The sequence below is a fragment of the Podarcis gaigeae genome, assembly GCF_964106915.1.
Source record: "Podarcis gaigeae genome assembly, chromosome: 15".
Lineage (NCBI taxonomy): Eukaryota > Metazoa > Chordata > Lepidosauria > Squamata > Lacertidae > Podarcis > Podarcis gaigeae.
Genome location: NC_139692.1, coordinates 41,868,897 through 41,887,746, shown reverse-complemented (window position 1 = coordinate 41,887,746; position 18,850 = coordinate 41,868,897). Strand labels below are relative to the sequence as shown.

The 18,850-nt window shown below is 48.5% G+C and overlaps 1 protein-coding gene across 1 annotated transcript in view; it reads left to right on the top strand.

Moving 5' to 3' along the window:
• DOC2B (double C2 domain beta) overlaps positions 1–18,850 on the top strand; it is a 137,250-nt gene that overhangs the window by 27,650 nt on the left and 90,750 nt on the right. Inside the window, exon 2 of the mRNA XM_083715238.1 lies at positions 4,639–4,718. Within this exon, the coding sequence (XP_083571364.1) occupies positions 4,639–4,718 (80 nt within the window). The remainder of the gene's footprint in view (positions 1–4,638; positions 4,719–18,850) is intronic.

Genomic DNA, 18,850 nt, shown 5'->3' with positions numbered 1-18,850 from the left:
AATAAAGCGAATAAAGACATCTGCTTGCAAATGCTAACCGTATTACAACAAATTGAAGGCGGCATGAGGCTGAGCATTACCATTAAAGTTGCTTTTTCCAGTGCATCACAAAGAATACTCATTTTTCTACAAACTTATTAGCTTGATTTATGTGCGCTCTTTCCTAAGTTAATTTAATCATTGTTACTATAGACCAAATCATGTCAAGCCATTCACATACACTTGCTTTTTTTAAAAAAGAAGAAGACTTTCCATCTCATTTGCATGTCCAGAACCTTTGTGTCCCTGTTTATTGGTGTCCTTTCTTATCCTGGGGCTGGAGATTGGAGGATCTGAACTCAGTACTATGCAGCCAGGGGCTGGGAACTAGCCCAAGTTGTCAGCTGTGGGGAGTGGGTGTCTTGGATTCGATTTTCACTCCAGTCCTGACACCTGGTCAGCATGGTCTCATCTGCATCATCATCATCATCACTTATTATTTATACCCTGCCCATCTGGCTGGTCTTCCCCAGCCACTCTGGGTGGCTTCCAACACAATATTAAAATACAGTAATGCCTCAAACATTAAAAGCTTCCCTAAACAGGGCTGCCTTCAGATGTCGTCTAAAAGTCTGGTAGTTGCTGTTCTCTTTGACATCTGGTGGGAGGGCGTTCCACAGGGTGGGTGCCACCACTGAGAAGGCCCTCTGCATGGTTCCCTGTAACCTCACTTCTCGCAGCGAGGGAACCGCCAGAAGGCCCTCAGCACTGGTCCAGGCAGAACGATGGGGGTGGAGATGCTTCTTCAGATATACTGGACCGAGGCCGTTTAGGGCTTTCAAGGTCAGCACCAACACTTTGAATTGTGCTCAGAAACAATACATTTAAAGCAGCATCGTACTACTTTTAAGCAGTCGTGGTTTCCCTAAAAGAATTCTGGGATCTGTAGTTAGTTCTGGGCGCTGAGACTACATAGATGACCCTCTTTTCCCCTCGCAGAGGTATAGTCCCTGAGAAGAAGGATTTGGTGGTTAAAGCACTTTGGGAATTGTAGCCCCGCAAGGGGAATAGGGGTCTTCTCACAGCTCTCGACACCCAAACTACAGTTCCCAGGATTCTTTCAGGGAAGCTGTGACTGTTTAAAGTGGTATGTGAAATGGATTTATAGCTGCATCCCTTGTCTCCAGATCAGATAATTTATTATGATCAAAGACCAGCTCACATAACACAACACAATAAAACAGCGTCTCCCTTGTCTCCTATTGTCTCCTATTTGAAGAACTTCGATATGACAGGCTTCTATCATTTGAAGGCATCCTTTCAGAATGTGGGACCCCAGGCGTGTGTGGAACTGGGGGTGCCAAACTTTTTTGGGGGGTGCATGTGGGATTCTGAAAGAGCACCCACTTTCCTCCCCTAGTCTCTCTGCTCAGCCCTCCTTCCATCCAGCTGCCAAACTTTATATGATTTTTCAGGCTCAGATCAGTCAGCTGGGCGCAGGCTTGAGTCTTGAAAAACCCATAGAGCTGGAAGAAGAAGCGGGAAAGAGTGTCACTTTTTCAACTTCAACTCTATGCACTTTTTAAAGGGGGGAAGTCACCATCCTCGCCACCTTGTGACCAAGCGGGCAGGGATCAGGGCCCCAGGGGGGGGGGCTGTGGGAGTGCCAAAAGAAGTCCTCATCCCTCATTGGGCAACTTCGGGTGCAGAAACAATCAACACTTTTCCTATGCCCATCAACTGTTAGCCCGTAGTGCAGGGGTAAGCAAACTTTTTCAGCAGGGGGCTGGTCCACGGTCCCCCGGACCTTGTTGGGGGGCCAGACTATATTTTGAAGGGGGGGGGATGAACAAATTCCTATGCCCCACAAATAACCCAGAGATGCATTTTAAATAAAAGGACACATTCTACTCATGTAAAAACATGCTGATTCCCGGACCGTCCGCAGGCCTGATTTAGAAGGCGATTAGGCCAGATCCAGCCCCCAAGCCTTAGTTTGCCTACCCATGCCCTAGTGGGTAGGCTGAGCAGGCAGTCAACTCACCTTTGTCACAGTAAAGGGAGATGCACTGCATTCCTAATTTAAGTCGCAAGAATTATTTCTAAATCTGCAGCTGAACATGGACCTAAGCATATCGGTGTCCCCTTTTTTTCTTGGACAGCCAACCTCCACCTGCCCTCACTGGAATAGGTGGTAATGGCCACCAACTCGGATGGCTTTAAAAGAGGACTAAGCAAAGTCATAGAGGGGGGAAAAGCCATGGATGGCTACTAGTCACAATGCTGCTGTTTTAGCCCCGCTTGCGGGCGTCCTTATGGGCCTCTGTGACAACAGAATCTTGGAGAAGATGGGTGTGATAGGAATTTTGAGGTCTTATGTTGTGATAGGAATTTTGAGGTCTTATATTGTGATAGGAATTTTGAGGTCTCAGATATATGTTAAATGTTCATAAGTGTACCAACCAAGCACGTACATAGATCAGCACAGGAAGACCAACCTGGAACCATTTTTGATTCCCAAACTGACCTCAATTAGTACTCTGCAAGGTCAAAGTGGGAAACCTCCCCATTGTCTCTTTCCTCACAAATCCTGTCTGAAGGGCACATTTAAGAGATGAATAGGGTGTGAGCCTGTGAGCTGGCCCAGGAACTAAGTAGTTATCATTACAAAAGACTGGCCAGGCTCCCCAGGCAATCCAGTCAAGTGACCATTAAACAGGTAACCTGGCAGACAGGAGGTAGACAAAGCACTCAGATTTCTGCTGTAGACCGCCCTTTCTGTGATGTAGGTATGATGTATGTGGAGGTGGTGGTCTTGAGCTACACCCCTTCTGTGATGTATGTATGATGTTTCTGGGGCTGGTCTTGGACTCCAGGGAGGGATCTTAAAATGTCTATGTAAGGGCAGGCACACCTTGGTTCTGGTTCCTCCTCCCTCCTGCGTGTGGTGAGGACCCTGTTGCAACAGATCAATAAAGATCAGGCTTACTAGCTGCTTTGCATTTCAATATTCTCTGGTTGGCCTCTGTTATTTTATCCTACCAATAGGGAACCTACGTAAGGACTCTATATGGGCTCTGGAATACCCCATAAGGTAAAAAGGGCAGATTTTTGTTTACAACAATGGGTCCCCAGTTTGATCCACCAGATCTCTTTTTATCTTCTTAACCCTTCCAAGTTGGGGAACCTGACCATCTCAGGTCAAGGGACGAAAGGTTCTCCAACGGTACCAAAAATTTAATATGCCTATATATTATTTTAAGAAACAAAACAGCACAGCAGGGAATTGGGAAGTCCAGCGCTGCCATTTACAACCTATTCATCATTTCTGCAAATCAGCATCCTTATCCCACCCTGTTCCTCTCAAATTTCCCCCCTTTTTAAAAATATGCGGTGCTAAATTTAACCAGCTTATTGGCACAGTCATCCCTCTCCTCTCTCCCCCCCACCCCCACACATCGCACCCACCTTATTTTCCCTCCACCATTCTGCCAAAGACCGGCTCTGAGTATGTTTTGAGAGAGAAAACCAACAGGGTGTCTTTCTGCTTCAATCAATAATCTCTTGTGTGGGAACAAACAGGCCCTCAAATTATAGAGGCTGGGCTCGCGAGGATTGTGTGGGAGCAGTGTGCAGGCATGGAATCCGCAGCAGAGCTTTTAGTTGCCCCCACCCCTCCATCATTTTAAGAAGGCAAGTTTCTAGCCCTCATGGGGCATTCTGAGAAAAGGTGCCTTGGAATTTGGTACTGGGCAATGTCAGGAGTAAGTAAGCTCAGAGGCCTTCTGAAGTGAGGTGGGCAGTAGATGGACAAAATCGAATTTAAAAGCCAGAGCAAGGAGGGGTAACATCTGGGAAACTCCCCTCCCCCGGCTATCATTGGACTCCAGCTACCATCACCCCTATCCTGCATGGCCAATGGCAGAGGATTCTGGGAGTTGTAGTCAAACAGCAGCTGAACAGCTGCAGGTTCCCCATCCTTACAACAGAGGAAAATATCCAGTGGAATGTCAAACATTCATTACTTAGAGGTAGACTTCCTTTGAGCATTGAAATTCCATGTAACTAAGTCATCCCCCACAAGTTTCTTTGATGTAAATCCCAGGACTATCGTCACATCTTGTGGAGGTGAGTTCCACACATCAATATGATAAAGATATTGCACGTTTTCCCTTCTCCCCCACCTCCTTTTATTCTTTCGGCCTCTGTTACATGTTGTCAGAAAGCCCTGAAGCAGACTCATTTGCAAACATCTCAGTTCTTGGCAGAACCCTGAACTCAGTGCTTGTTCGCCAATGACAGCTAAGTAGAGCCTCCAGGTTCAAGAGGAGTCTACCCGTTGATGTTAGCTGCCTGACATTCTCCTTGCATTTCTTTTTTGCAAAAATAAAAATAAAAATTGGTACCTATTACTTGGCTACAGAACGGCAAAATTCAGGAAAAAGTACAAATTGCAAAGGGTGCTTAGTTGCAACTTATGTAATGTTTTGGGGAGCGCAGATCGGGTTGATCCAAAAGGATCCTGTACCCCTAAAGCTTTTGGTTCCTTTCTTTGACTTGATTTTTTCTCCTGTCATTCTGACTCCACTTGAATTTATATTTCAAAAAGGGGCAAACACTTCTCTCCTCAATACGTGTCTCCTTTTCATTTTCTTCCAGCTGCCCTGGGGACATTAGATTTCAGCTTGCTGTATGATCAAGAGAACAACGCTCTCCACTGCACTATCAACAGAGCCAAGGTGGGTGTCTGGTAATAGACGTGTTGCTCTAGGGATCAGCCTTCTGTAACTCAGATAGACAGCTGGAACGATCGAGCCGTCTGCCGAACTCTTGAGGCTCCCGTTAGCCAGCAGTTGTTCAGCCTTTGATCAGTGCCTTGTCATTATTTTATTTATTATTTCATAACATTTATATGCTGCTCGATTGTAAAAGAAACCCTTCCAAGTGGCTTACAAAAACCCCCCACAACGTTATTAGTAAAAACCATGGAAACATTCAGAAAATTATAGCCGGCATTAAACGAAAACACATCAGTAGTCTGGAGTTCTGGGTAGACTTGTCGAAGCAAAAAATATTTTGTTGTTGTTGTTGAGTCGTTTAGTCGTGTCCGACTCTTCGTGACCCCCTGGACCAGAGCACGCCAGGCACTCCTGTCTTCCACTGCCTCCCGCAGTTTGGACAGACTCATGTTTGTAGCTTCAAGAATCCTGTCCAACCATCTCGTCCTCTCTCGTCCCCTTCTCCTTGTGCCCTCCATCTCTCCCAACATCAGGGTCTTTTCCAGGGAGTCTTCTCTTCTCATGAGGTGGCCAAAGTCTTGGAGCCTCAGCTTCAGGATCTGTCCTTCCAGTGAGCACTCAGGACTGATTTCCTTAAGAATGGATAGGTTTGTTCTTCTTGCAGTCCATGAGACTCTCAAGAGTCTCCTCCAGCACCATAATTCAAAAGCATCAATTCTTAGCAGATGCCAAAAAGATTGCAGTGAAGGTGCCTGTCTGATATCAATAGGCAAGGAGTTTCAAAGATTATGTGCCGCTACACTGAAATATCAATATTGTAACAGAAGTGAAACGGGTATTATGGGCCGGGCCAGTTCCGCAGAGCAAACTGGTCAAGGCGGCATATTTGAGGTAGGGTGATCTCACAGGTAATCTGGTCCCAGGTTATTAAGGACTTTGTATACTAATAGGAGGGACACAGGTGGCGCTGTGGGTTAAAGCCTCAGCGCCTAGGACTTGCCGATCGAAAGGTCGGCGGTTCGAATCCCTGCGGCGGGGTGCGCTCCCGCTGCTCGGTCCCAGCGCCTGCCAACCTAGCAGTTCGAAAGCACCTCCGGGTGCAAGTAGATAAATAGGGACCGCTTACCAGCGGGAAGGTAAACGGCGTTTCCGTGTGCGGCTCTGGCTCGCCAGAGCAGCGATGTCACGCTGGCCACGTGACCCGGAAGTGTCTCCGGACAGCGCTGGCCCCTGGCCTCTTGAGTGAGATGGGCGCACAACCCCAGAGTCTGTCAAGACTGGCCCGTATGGGCAGGGGTACCTTTACCTTTACCTTTATACTAATAGGAACACCTTGAACTTGCCCAGGCAGCAAATTGGCAACCATTGCAGCTCTCTGAGCATGGGTCTTATATACTGACCTCACTCCTGTCAGCAATTGGGCTGCAGCATTCTGCACTGACTGCAGCTTCTGGATTGAGCACAAGTCTCCCAAACATACCCCCCCCCCCGTAGAGCTCATTACAGTAATCCAGACTTGAAGTAAGTTGGGGGGGGGGTTATGTTCGGGATACTCAGTTCCCGATGCCTTTCGGACCTCTGCTGATTTTATCTTAGCTATAAATGTGCAGATGAGGAGGAATTTGCGCTAAAATCCACACGTTTTCAGGGCAGGGGGAGGAACTAAAATGGACAGATCCAGCCGTCCCAGTGCACGAGTAACAAGTAAAAGAGATGAACCAATTTTCCTATCCCTGTGTGTATGTAACAAGTTGTACAGCAGAGGTCAATGTGGGGGGGGGGAGCCACCCGAAATGGTCTAAATTTGGGTGGTGGAGGAGGGGAACCCAAAATGAAACAGCCCTCCAGAACTGTTGCTCTTCTTGCTGCCTCCCTGTCTCTCTATGTTTCCCCCCAGTTGAAAAAGACAAAACGAAACAGTTTTGGGAAATGATTTATAACGCATTGAAAAAGATGTTAAAATATACTTTCCCCAAAAAGCCGGAAGGTTTTTTGTTAGGCTTGATGGGAGGAGGAAATATAAAAAGCAGATCAAAGGTTATTTATGGACGCTACGACTGCTGCTAGAATTTTGTTAGCCCCAAAATGGAAAGTACAGGAATTACCAACAGTGAGGGAGTGGCAGATGAGGATGGTGGATTACGCGGAAGTAGCAAAACTGACCTGCAGGATCTGAAACCAGGAGGAAACAAAATTCCAAAGAGATTGGAGTAAATTTATGGATTATATAAATAATAATGGTAGAAATTTGAAGACTCTAGCAGGACTGAAATAAATCTTACAACTTGGACTGGATATAATAAGAAACTGCGGAAAGGAGATTGAAACAAGAAAACCTGTTGAAGGGAGGGAGCGAAGTCAGTACTCAGCAGAGTGTTGGGTAAGGAAATGGGTAGATGATTGTTGAATATTACTGTATTTTGTTTGTTTGAAATGGAAAACCAATAAAAAGCATTAAAAAGACAAATGTAGGTTGGCAAAGCAGTGAACATGTGGTGGTCTTCCGGAAGAACGAGTGGGCAGACGGATACCTGGGTGTTCTCAAATCTGTGGCCCTGAAGGTGGTCTTACCGTATTTTTCCGTGTATAAGACGCCCCCATGTATAAGACGCCCTCTGTTTTTGGGGACTCAAATTTAAGAAAACGGGGGGGGGGGGGAGCTGGCTCAGAGTTGTTGAGCATTTGGGGGGGGGGGATTGCCCAGGGTTGTTGAGCTTTCTTAAGGGGGGATTGCCAAAATTCGCTCACCAGCACACGACACAAAATCCGCCTCTCGTCTGTCCCATCATCGGCAGAAGCAGCCAATCACCCGCCCAGCTGCCACAGCGTCAGCCAATCAACAGCAGCCCTTGGTGCAGCAACCAATGACACGCCCAATAGCCACTGACAGCCACGGCAGCAACCGATCAAATGTCCACCCTGTGCGCTACCCGTGTATAAGACGACCCTCACTTTTTAGCGTAATTTTTAAAGGGGAAAAAACCTAGTCTTATACGCAGGAAAGCACGGTACACATCCAAAATGAGGGAGCGAGTTGGCAGCGTGGCTGGGAAAGTGGGGCAGGGTATGCATGTGACGATGAGTAATTTCCCTTCCCGTCCAAAGCAGGTTCCTTAATTGCCGCCTCTGTTTCCTTTCTTGTCGATATAGCTTTTCCCAGCCCACACTCCGCAACACCCCGCTTCCTGGAGATAATTTGGGGTGGGGTGTTGTGCTGCCTTCTTCTGCTTTCACAGAGGAAGCTCGAGCCAGAATTTGAATCGAGAGGTGGCCGTGGGGAGATGGTGGTCTTCTCCCCCCCCCACCATAGCTTGTTGGGGGGATTCATACAGCAAAGAAGAGTGGGACCCCTGCCCTGTGCCTCTCCAAATGAGGAGATGCCAGGGACTGAGCCTGGCACCTTCTGGACACAAAGCAGGTGTTCTAACAGTGGTGTAGCGAGAGGGGCAGCTGTCCAGGTCCATTTTAAAGGGGGTTTGTGTATCTGCTTCCCTCTCCCTGCTGGGAAAACCCTTCCCCACCAACATCTCTGTCGCTGCTACCTAACTCTGATAGGAACCGTTTCCAGGTGGGACAGGAGCAACTCCGCTTCCTTTTGGGGGACAGGAAAGGAGGCAGGGAGACTGCGGAGATGAAGGCTAGACCTCAGTGGCTCTCTCCTCCCGTCAGGCCAGGTCCCCCACTTGGCATCTGTCTGTGCCCCGATGGCAACCCACGCTACACCACTGTGCTCTAGCACTGAGTTATGGACCTTTGCCTGAAAATAAAGATTCCAGTCCTCATTAAGGACCGATTCAAATAGGAACACAGGAAGCAGCCTTATTTGCATCAGGCTGTTAGGCCATCTAACTCAATATTGTTGACACTGGCTGGCAGAGGCTTTCCAGAGTTTCAGGCAGGGAACTTTTTCTAGCCCAATCCGGAGAAGACTGAGAGTGTGTCAGGAGCTCGTCCTACTCTTGAGTAGGACCCTGGCAGAGACACATGCCCGACTAGCATGTTCCCTCCCTCCTGGTCGATCGTTCGGGAGCTTCAAAAGCTTTCTTCAGCCCGAACATCACAGCAACCGATGCCAACAGATATTGGCACACTTAGGGATCCGCAGAGTCTTCTCAGTTTGCGTAACAGACCCCAGCAACTCAGCATTTTGGCTAATCTACTTTATTTACATATAAACACACACGGAGCACTGCAACATGGCTCCCTCTCTCTCTAGCATCAGACAGCAAAGAGAAAAAGAACAATAGCCCAACTTCACAGAACACAGGAACACAAACATCCTGTCTCCGTCACTTCCCACTCTGTGGAGTCAAAACATATACCGTCATGTGATAGACAACAATCCCATGACTGCAACCATGGAGCAGGAATTCTAACAGAGTGAACCTGGGTTCTCCCAGCTAAGCTCTGTTACCGAGCTAAGGCCCTTCCTGTAAAATTAAAGCAAGATGCCAGATATTGTGGGTCTGAATTTAAAAGCTCATTGAAATCAGCACAGAGGAAAGTGCCTTAACTAAATCTAGCCCTGGGTCTGACTCTGATATAGCCTTAAAATGAATTTAGATTGTCTGCCTGTGGGAAGGGAATGTCTTGCTTTGGTTTTATGTAAGCTGGTGTGGGAGCCTTTTTAGCTAAAGTGCAGGGTACAAACAAACAAACATAATTAAACTGTGGAACTTCCTCCCACAGGAGGAGGCAGTGATGGCCACTAACCTAGATGGCTTTAAAAGTAGTTCAGACAAATTCATGGCAGAGGAGAGGGCTATTAATAAATGGCTATGCTTCTGAATACCAGTGGCTGGAAAACACAGGAGGGGAAAGTTGCTCTTTTGCCCGGATCCTGACTATGGCCTTCCCAGAGTCATCTGGCTGGAGACTGTCAGAGCAGGACGCTGGGCTGGATGAGTCCCTGGCCTGACCCAGCAGGCATCTTCTCTCGTTCTTATCTTTGACGCAACATCTACAGAATGCAGCTTCCAGGGATGCACGTTTTTGTTTTTAAGATAGGGTTACCAGGCATTCCTGGTTCCCGGGGACAGCTCCTGGATTTCCAAATCTGTCCCTGGACAAATTCTGTCCCCGGAATGTCCCCAGATTTGAAAATCTGTCCCTGGGAAACGTGGCAGCGGCAGCCTCAGCAGCCCAGAGCCACCCTGGTAGCTCTGTTGGCTCTGACTGGCTTCAGGAGCTGCTCACTGCCGCCGCCACTGCCGAAGGTGAACAAGGGTGGTCCAACAGTACAGATCTCCTGCCCCCTTCCCCCTTTGTTTTGACAGATCAGAGGAGGCTCAGTGTGATGTAGTGGTTAAGAGCAGTGGACTCGTAATCTGGGGAACCGGGTTCGCGTCTCCGCTCCTCCACATGCAGTTGCTGGGTGCCCTTGGGCTAGTCACACCTCTCTGAAGTCTCTCAGCCCCTCTCACCTCACAGAGTGTTTGTTGTGGGGGAGGAAGGGAAAGGAGATTGTGAGCCGCTTTGGGACTCCTTAAAGGGAGTGAAAGGCAGGATATCAAATCCAAACTCTTCTTCTTCTTCTCAGGAGTCGCAGGCGGGTTGGTGTTGCCCTGGAGGGGCACAAGGCATGCGGTTTCTCTGCCAGGCAAGGTGCAAAGCCCATAAATGCACAGAGTTTTTTTAAAAAACTGGGCAACGGCCGCCTGCCCACGACCCCTGAGCCTCCCCCGATCTGTCAAAACAAAGGGGGAAGGTGGCAGGAGATCAGGGAAGGCTTGGGAGTCACAGGTGGGCGGCACGCCGTTGCCCAGTTTTTTAAAAACTGCACATTTATGTTTCACAGGGTGCGAAAGAAGGGCTTTGCACCTTTATACAATATGCATGTGTGCTTGGGGCCAGGGTCTTTTGCCTCACCATCCCCACTACTGACTCCCTGTTGCTACTCTGCTTCCAAAAAAAAAAAAAAAAAAAAAAGTGTCCCTGGATTCATTGAAAAAAATCTGGAGACAAATTCCTGTTTCTTATGATTCTGTGAGAACAGGATGCTGCTGGACTGGATGGGCCTGATCCAGCAGGGAAATTCTTAGGTTATTAAGTTCTTAGGCTAGGGAAGGAGAACAATGCCAGGTCTGCTTTTGCTCGCTGGAGAAAGGTGCCCTGGAACAATCTGAGATATGGTTGTGTTGTGCAATATAACAGAAAATGAAAATAAAATGAAAGAAGAAAAATAAAACGCCTATCATGGACCAACCCTTTGCATCTGTGGCCACCCCTGCTTCGGTATCCACCCCCCTTACATCGCTGGAAGCCCCCCTCCCACCCTGAGAGGGGATGTTCTTCCCAGGTGAGGGCCGCTAGCTTAGCAGAAGCAAAGCTGCAACTTGTGCGCAGCTCTGTTTTTCAAAAATCATATTTTCTTCCCTTTTCTTGCAAAATGAAAAAAGAGCATTGGGAAGGAAGGGGGTGGTGGAGACCTAGTGGCTGCCAGTTATGCAGCCGCCAGAGAGAGCCGTTTTTGCAGGACGTGATTAGCAGCATTTAACAGCCCCATTTATAAGCTGACAAGGCGGTCAGGAGCGTCAAGTAAATAATCGTTATGTCGGGCTGGCCGTGGGTTGCACTGGCTTATAAATAACTCTTGCCATTTTCCTTTCCTTTCGGGGGAGTGGGTGGGTGGGCAGAGGAGGCTTAAAGGTGTTAAGAAACCAAATCTATTGTTCTTAACAGCCATGAATGGCCATCGGTGCTCAGATTGACTAAGCCAACATTTTTCAAAGACTATCTGAGGCATTTTTTTTTAAAGGGAAGCATTCATCCCTCAAACATCGCGATCTACTTCTTCTTTGGCGACCACTTGTAGCTGAGTAAGATTGTCTTCCATAAACACGGTTTTAACAGTGAGTCTGTAAGTGACTGTGGAGGCCAATTCTGGATCCACACGTCCTTCCACAGTGGGGACATGGGTTTCCAGGCAGGAGTTGATTTGCCAAAGGTGCCTTCCTCTTAGCACATTTCTCCCTTGCGTCCTGAGTTCGAGTGCCTTCAAAGCCCATGACACCTTTGGTAAAGGCTGTTCTCCAACTGGAGAGCTCGCAGGCAAGTGTTTCCCAATTGTTGGTGTGCAATTAATTGTTACTGTTTTGAATTCTACTGTGCTATCGTTTTCCTTTGTGGGCCGTGAAACCCCCTATTCTAAATAATCAAATCAAATCAAATTTTATTAAACGGTCACAGACCAGATTAACTATTCCAAATAATGTTTTTTATAGGGTGGCGGGCACGGGAGGTGAGTTTATGGAATAATAATATATAATTATAATAATTCATTATTTATACCCCGCCCATCTGGCTGGGTTTCCCCAGCCACTCTGGGTGGCTCCTGACAGAATATTAAAAACACAATAAAACATCAAACATTAAAAGCTTCCCTCAACAGGGCTGCCTTCAGATGTCTTCTAAAAGTCAGATAGTTGCTTAGTTCCTTGACATCTGATGGGAGGGCGTTCCACAGGACGGGCGCCACCACCGAGAAGGCCCTCTGCCTGGTTCCCTGTAACTTGGCTTCTCGCAGGGAGGGAACCACCAGAAGGCCCTCGGCGCTGGACCTCAGTGTCCGGGCTGAATGATGGGGGTGGAGATGCTCCTTCAGGTATACTGGGCCGAGGAACTGAGGGTGCAGGACCCCCAAAAGTTTGGGAGTCGCTGGATTAGCCCATACTTCCTGCAGTCTCAAAGTATATTTTGCCCTAATAGAGTTCCTGCTCAACATCACTGTGTTTTGCAGTGATTTCGGATGTAATTTGAGATAGTGTCCTGCTCTGGTCACCTTTCACAAATTACGGAGCCCATTTTGCTTCGTGTAATCTGGCGTGGAGACCCTAAAATGGTGGGATGGTGCCTTGTACGCCACCTTCCAGCAGCTCCTGCAACCAAACTGGTGCTCGGCTTTTCTTTGGGCCACATCGCGAAGCCGGGGTGTGTGTCTTGTCATCTGGGTAGCCCAGGAGCTCCATACACACTGCCCAGGCTTGCGCCCCAGGGAGGTCACTCCGGTGCTATTGGACTTCACCCCCGGAGGCACACTCCATTGTTTCTCGAGACAGACGGATGCCAGCCACAAGGTTTGTGTGTGTGTGCTGTATATTAATGATAATAATAATAATAACAACAACAATAATAAATTTTATTTATACTCCGCCCTCCCTGACCAGAGCCGGGCTCAGGGCAGCTAACACCAATAAAATCACAGTAGAAACATAATAGGGGGAAAAGAGAAGGGGGGGGGGAACCAATTTAAAATACAGGTTAAAATGCAATTTAAAATGTAGCCTCATTTTAAAGTAGCTGATAAATCAAGACCATAAGGGGAGGGAAACATAAGGGTCAGACCGAGTCCAAACCAAAGGCCAGGCAGAACAGCTCTGTCCTGCAGGCCCTGCGGAAAGATGTCAAATCCCACAGGGCCCTAGTCTCTTGTGACAGAGCGTTCCACCAAGTCGGGGCCAGTGCTGAAAAGGCCCTGGCCCTAGTTGAGACCAATCTAACCTCTTTGAGGCTTGGAACCTCCAAAGTGTTGTTATTTGTGGACCTTAAGGTCCTCCGCGGAGCATACCAGGAGAGGTGGTCCTGTAGGTATGTGGGTCCTAGGCCACGTAGGGCTTTAAAGGTGCTTCAGAGAGGATGGGGTGGGTGAAGGAGGTGCGAGAAAACCAAGGCAAACCAAACAGATTCGCTTTACTTGTTTGTGACCGAGGCTGATTTAAAACTTTCCTGGGCCACTGGGACTGTGGGGTTTGTGTCCTTGGATGATCTTGTTCTGACTGGATGCATCTCAAGGGATGACCGCTGGCACTTTCTGATCAGGACATTCGTTTGATATATAATCACAGCCAGGCTTCCTCTGGGCTTCCATAAGTAAACCTGTCCCAATTTAGCTGGCAGAATCAGAACCAGGCAACCCCTCCAGAGACGCTCTCGGAGAATTTGGGAAGGGCAGAGAGCCAGAACGATCAAAGAGCTTGGAGCTACATCTCAGTGGGGAAGGGTCAACCTGCTTTTTAGTTTGAGTGGGGGAATGTGAGTAAGGAAACAAGGGATCGTGGAGAGTAAAATTAGGGCCAGTGGGGTTAGAGATATTTTGCTTGCTCTCCATGACAGGGAAGCAAGGGGCCATTGATCCAATGAAGACTTTAAGGGTAAGAGATTCAGAAGAGGGGAAAAGAAGAACTTCTGCCTGTAGCTCAGTGGTAGAGCATCTGTGCCCCAGGAAAGTTCACAATATTTGGGGTGTTTTAAATTAGGGACGTGGGTGGCGCTGTGGGTTAAACCACAGAGCCTAGGATTTGCCAATCAGAAGGTCAGCGGTTCGAATCCCCATGATGGGCTGAGCTCCCGTTGCTCAGGCCCTGCTCCTGCCAACCTAGCAGTTCAAAAGCATGTCAAAGTACAAGTAGATAAATAGGTACCACTCCGGTGGGAAGGTAAACGGCGTTTTTGTGCGCTGCTCTGGTTCACCAGAAGCAGCTTAGTCATGCTGGCCACATGACCCGAAAGCTGTACGCCGGCTCCTTCGGCCAATAAAGCGAGATGAGCGCCGCAACCCCAGAGTCGGCCACAACTGGACCTAATGGTCAGGGGTCCCTTTACCTTTACTTTAAATTAGGGAAAAGTGAGAGGGGACCATGGAGATGTGCCGGATGATGCGCAGTGTGGAAGAAGCAGATTGGGAGAATTGTTTTCGCCCTTTCCTTTCGTAAGACTAGAACTCAAGGCCATCCAAAAGCAGAATGTTGGGAGAAATCGGGGCAGGCTAGCAGTGGTTCTCAGCCTGTGGGTCCCCAGATGTTGTTGGACTACAACTCCTATCATCCCTGAGCTCTGGCCTTGCTAGCTAGAGGTGATGGGAGTTCTAGTTCAACAACATCTGGGGACCCACAGGCTGAGAAAGGTGAAGAACTTCTTCACATGGGGCGCAGTTAAACTGTGGAACTCACTCCCACAAGGTTTAGTGATGGCCACCAAAGCAAGACGGCTTTAAAAGAGGAACGGACTGGTCCGTGGAGGAGGATAAGGCTGTCTGTGGCTATTAACCATGAGGCTGTACTCTGTCTCCACCGTCGGAGGTCCTTATTTCTGAGGTCCTTACATAGTGCTAGGAGAGTCTCCTTGCCTGAAACACCAGAGGGCTGCTACCAGTCAGCGTAGACAATATTGAGCTTGATGGTGCACCAGTCTGACAGCTTTTTACATTCCCAACTACTTCACACAGCATCACGTAGTTTAATAACTTTGGAACTCCCTGCCACAAGGTGTTGTAAGGACCGCTAGCCAGGTTCAGTGGCGTAGCGTGGGTTGTCAGCACCCGGGGCAAGGCAAGTAATTTGTGCCCCCTAACCCGTGGATTTGCGCCCCCTAACCCTAACCCCCAGATGTTGCGCCTGGTGCGGCTGGCCCCCCCTGCACCCCCCACGCTACGCCACTGGCCGGGTTGACTTTAAAGGGGATTAAGGAAACTCATGTAGGGTGTAGCTATCAATGGCTACCAATTGCAAGGGCAGTATACTACCTCCAGGATCTGGAGATCAACAGTGGGAGGCAGCGGCTGCCCTCACGCCTTGCTTAATAGGTTTCCCGGAGGCATTTGATTGGTCGCTTTGGGTAACAGAATGACGTGCTATAGGTGGATCTCCGTCCTCACCCAGAGGGGCTGCTTTTATGTTCCTGTGAAGAGAGGAGGCCCAGGCCCAAGCGGACAGGCACTCAAGCAGGGAGGCAGCAAATAACCTCCTCTGCGAGTTAGGTCACGCTCAAGCTTTTCATCCCTTCATTTATTTCTTTGTGGACGTCTCGTGGATCTAGCTGGGCACAGTTTGGGGACTTGGCTGGTTTTAAGACTCAGTTGAAATGAAAATCTCAGGCCTGTCTGCTTCATTCTCTTTATATTCCCTCGCTGTCTCCAGATATGATTTCCTGCACAGCCATCTCTCCATCGCTGCTAATCTCTCTCTTTCTCCTGCTCCTCCCAGCCTTGAAAATAACCAGTTCGTCTTATCTTCCCACTATCAAAAGATGTATCGCTCATATCCCTTTTGATCCTCAGGAACCTTTTCCCTTGATGTATACAGTGAAGTTTGGGCGTTGTTTACCTCCCTCTGACAAAAGGGTAAATGCATCAAAGAAGAAATTGAAAGAACAGCTTGTGTAGATGAGGGGGGAAATCCCTTTCTCCTCCTTTCCTGCCTCGATAATCTGTTTTTGATGGATAATTCTGGGCAATCTGAGGTTTTTATTTTTTAAATGTACATTTTACAGCTTTAGGTTTTTTGGTTTTTTAAAAAAGAATGATAAGAGTGTGAGAAAATTGAGGAGAGCTTTGCTGGACCAGACTGCCTATTCCATCATGCTGTCGCCCATCAGATCATTGAAGGAGAACTGGTGATGGGGTGGAGGATAAATCGTTCCCCATGAGGTGCTTTTGTTCAGGGGTGGGGTTAAAGAAGTTGGCAACCCTTTTGCAGCAGTGCGGGAGGAGAAGGAGGGGAGAGAGAATAGGTGGGTTTGTGCTGGGCAGAAGCGTTTAATTGGGGGAGGAAGAACAGTGGGTGCTATGTTCCCCACTTCTTAAAGGTAAAGGTAAAGGGACCCCTGACCATTAGGTCCAGTCATGACCGACTCTGGGGTTGCGGCGCTCATCTCGCTTTATTGGCCATGGGAGCCGGCGTACAGCTTCCGGGTCATGTGGCCAGCATGGCTAAACCGCTTCTGGCAAACCAGAGTAGGGCATGGAAACGCCGTTTACCTTCTCGCCGGAGTGGTACCTATTTATCTACTCGCACTGGTGTGCTGTCAAACTGCTAGGTTGGCAGGAGCAGGGACTGAGCAACGGGAGATCACCCCGTCGCGGGGCTTTGAACCGCCGACCTTCTGATCGGCAAGCCCTAGGCTCTGTGGTTTAACCCACAGCGCCACTCACTTCTTACAAACTGGGAAATGAGGACTAATCCTGATCAGTCATTTAGAGTGATCTGTTTACTGTGGGGACGATGCGCCTCTTGCATACTAAACCCCTACATTTAGTGTGCAATCACAAACTCCAGCAGGTGAGGGGGGACCTCAGTGCCCTGGGGCTCCAGATCACTCTACCTGGCCCTCAGAACTCCCACCAGACCACACCCCTCACCAGCCCCACTTTGCATCCTCTTGGAGAGTTTCTGCTGGGCTGGGAATGTATGCTTGAGCTCTGATCACACTCCTTGCCTCTCTGCGTGTTGTTGTTTAGTCATGTCTGACTCTTCGTGACCCCATGGACAGGAGCACGCCAGGCACTCCTGTCTTCCACTGCCTCCCGCAGTTTGGTCAAACTCATGCTGGTAGCTTCGAGAACACTGTCCCACCATCTCGTCCTCTGTCGTCCCCTTCTCCTTGTGCCCTCCATCTTTCCCAACATCAGGGTCTTTTCCAGGGAGTCTTCTCTTCTCATGAGTCTTGGAGCCTCAGCTTCAGGATCTGTCCTTCCAGTGAGCACTCAGGGCTGATTTCCTTCAGAATGGATAAGTTTGATCTTCTTGCAGTCCATGGGACTCTCAAGAGTCTCCTCCAGCACCAGAATTCAAAAGCATCAATTCTTCGGCGATCAGCCTTCTTTATGGTCCAGCTCTCACTTCCATACATCACTACTGTGAAAACCAGAGCTTTAACTATACTATAACCACCTTGCTGGCAAGGTGATGTCTCTGCGTGGGGGATAGAGATGGGCAAAATTTAGTCCAACGGGCAGAGGTAAAACCCGTGTAAGTTGCACCGCCCACCTTTGTCTCTGGGTCCTCCCCCTGCTTGCATGTGTCGTCCCCCCCCCCACCCCCAACGAAGGTTGCCCACAAAGAAGAAAAGCTTTTCCCCCTGCAGAGCTGTAGGGAGAAAAAGGCCCTGAATGATGTGTGATGGGGCTTCCCCCCCCCCCGCCTGTTTTATTTTTATTTTTTTCTTCTTCAGATATCTTCTTTCCTCAATTTTAATTGAAAGCAAAAATGTCATGGAGAATTGCATTTCTCTATAAGGCTGTGTCGTGCGCGCTGGTGCTTTGGAGCCCCTTCCCCCCCCCCCCCGCTCCTCCTGCCCTCCCCTGCTTTTCCATTTAGACCACATTGAGTGCTTTTTCCATTTGTTATCCCATTTGTCAAATAATAAAGGAAAGTGTAGCGTCGAATGAACCTATTAAAAAGGGACTGCGCGGAGGAGAGGGAGGCGGGCAGCGGAGCGGAAAGTGACAAAGGCGCAACCTCCCGCGGAACGCGGAAAGGGGGCTAACGAGGGAAGGGGGGCGGCTCGCTGGTCCAGCCAAAGTCTTGGGGGGGGGGCCTGTGCCAGGGGATCGGGGGGCGAAAGGGGCAGCCGAGGTCACCCCCCCTTCGCCTCCAAACGCGACTCTTAATTTGTTACAGTGGTACCTCGGGTTACATACGCTTCAGGTTACATACGCTTCAGGTTACAGACTCCGCTAACCCAGAAATAGTACCTCGGGTTAAGAACTTTGCTTCGGGATGAGAACAGAAATCGCGCCGCGGCGCCAGCGGGAGGCCCCATTAGCTAAAGTGGTGCTTCAGGTTAAGAACAGTTTCAGGTTAAGAACGGACCTGCGGAACGAATTAAGTACTTAACCCGAGGTACCACTGTATTTGTAAGCTTCTGGCTGGATGCACCATGAAGCTTTGGTCGAATCTTGAACTAGGGTTGCTATATTTCAAAAAGTAAAAACCAGGACACCCCAAAAGTTGTTGAACTTTTTTTGTTTATTTTTTAGGAAGACCCAGGGCTTTTTTCTTTATAAAAAATGTTTATGGGTACTCCCATTGTGACTCAAGAAAAATCACCATTTTGTAGTTCGAAGAGGGGGAAATAAATTCAGTAAAATGGACAAAAGTACAAAGATTCACAAAATGTTTAGGGGTATGCGTCGCCCTAGAAAAAAAGCACTGGGAAGACCCCCAAACTGTTAAGCTTTTTTTTTTTTTAAAAAAAAGGTAAAGGACCCCCAAAATTTGTTGTCCATGTCAATTCTGCCTTTGGAATCCTGGTAATGTCCGGACGTACGGCAGCCCTACTTAAGCAGAGGGTCAAGATTTGGGGGTGATTATTCTTATTTTATTCTTATTTTATTTATTCCTTATTTATTTATTATT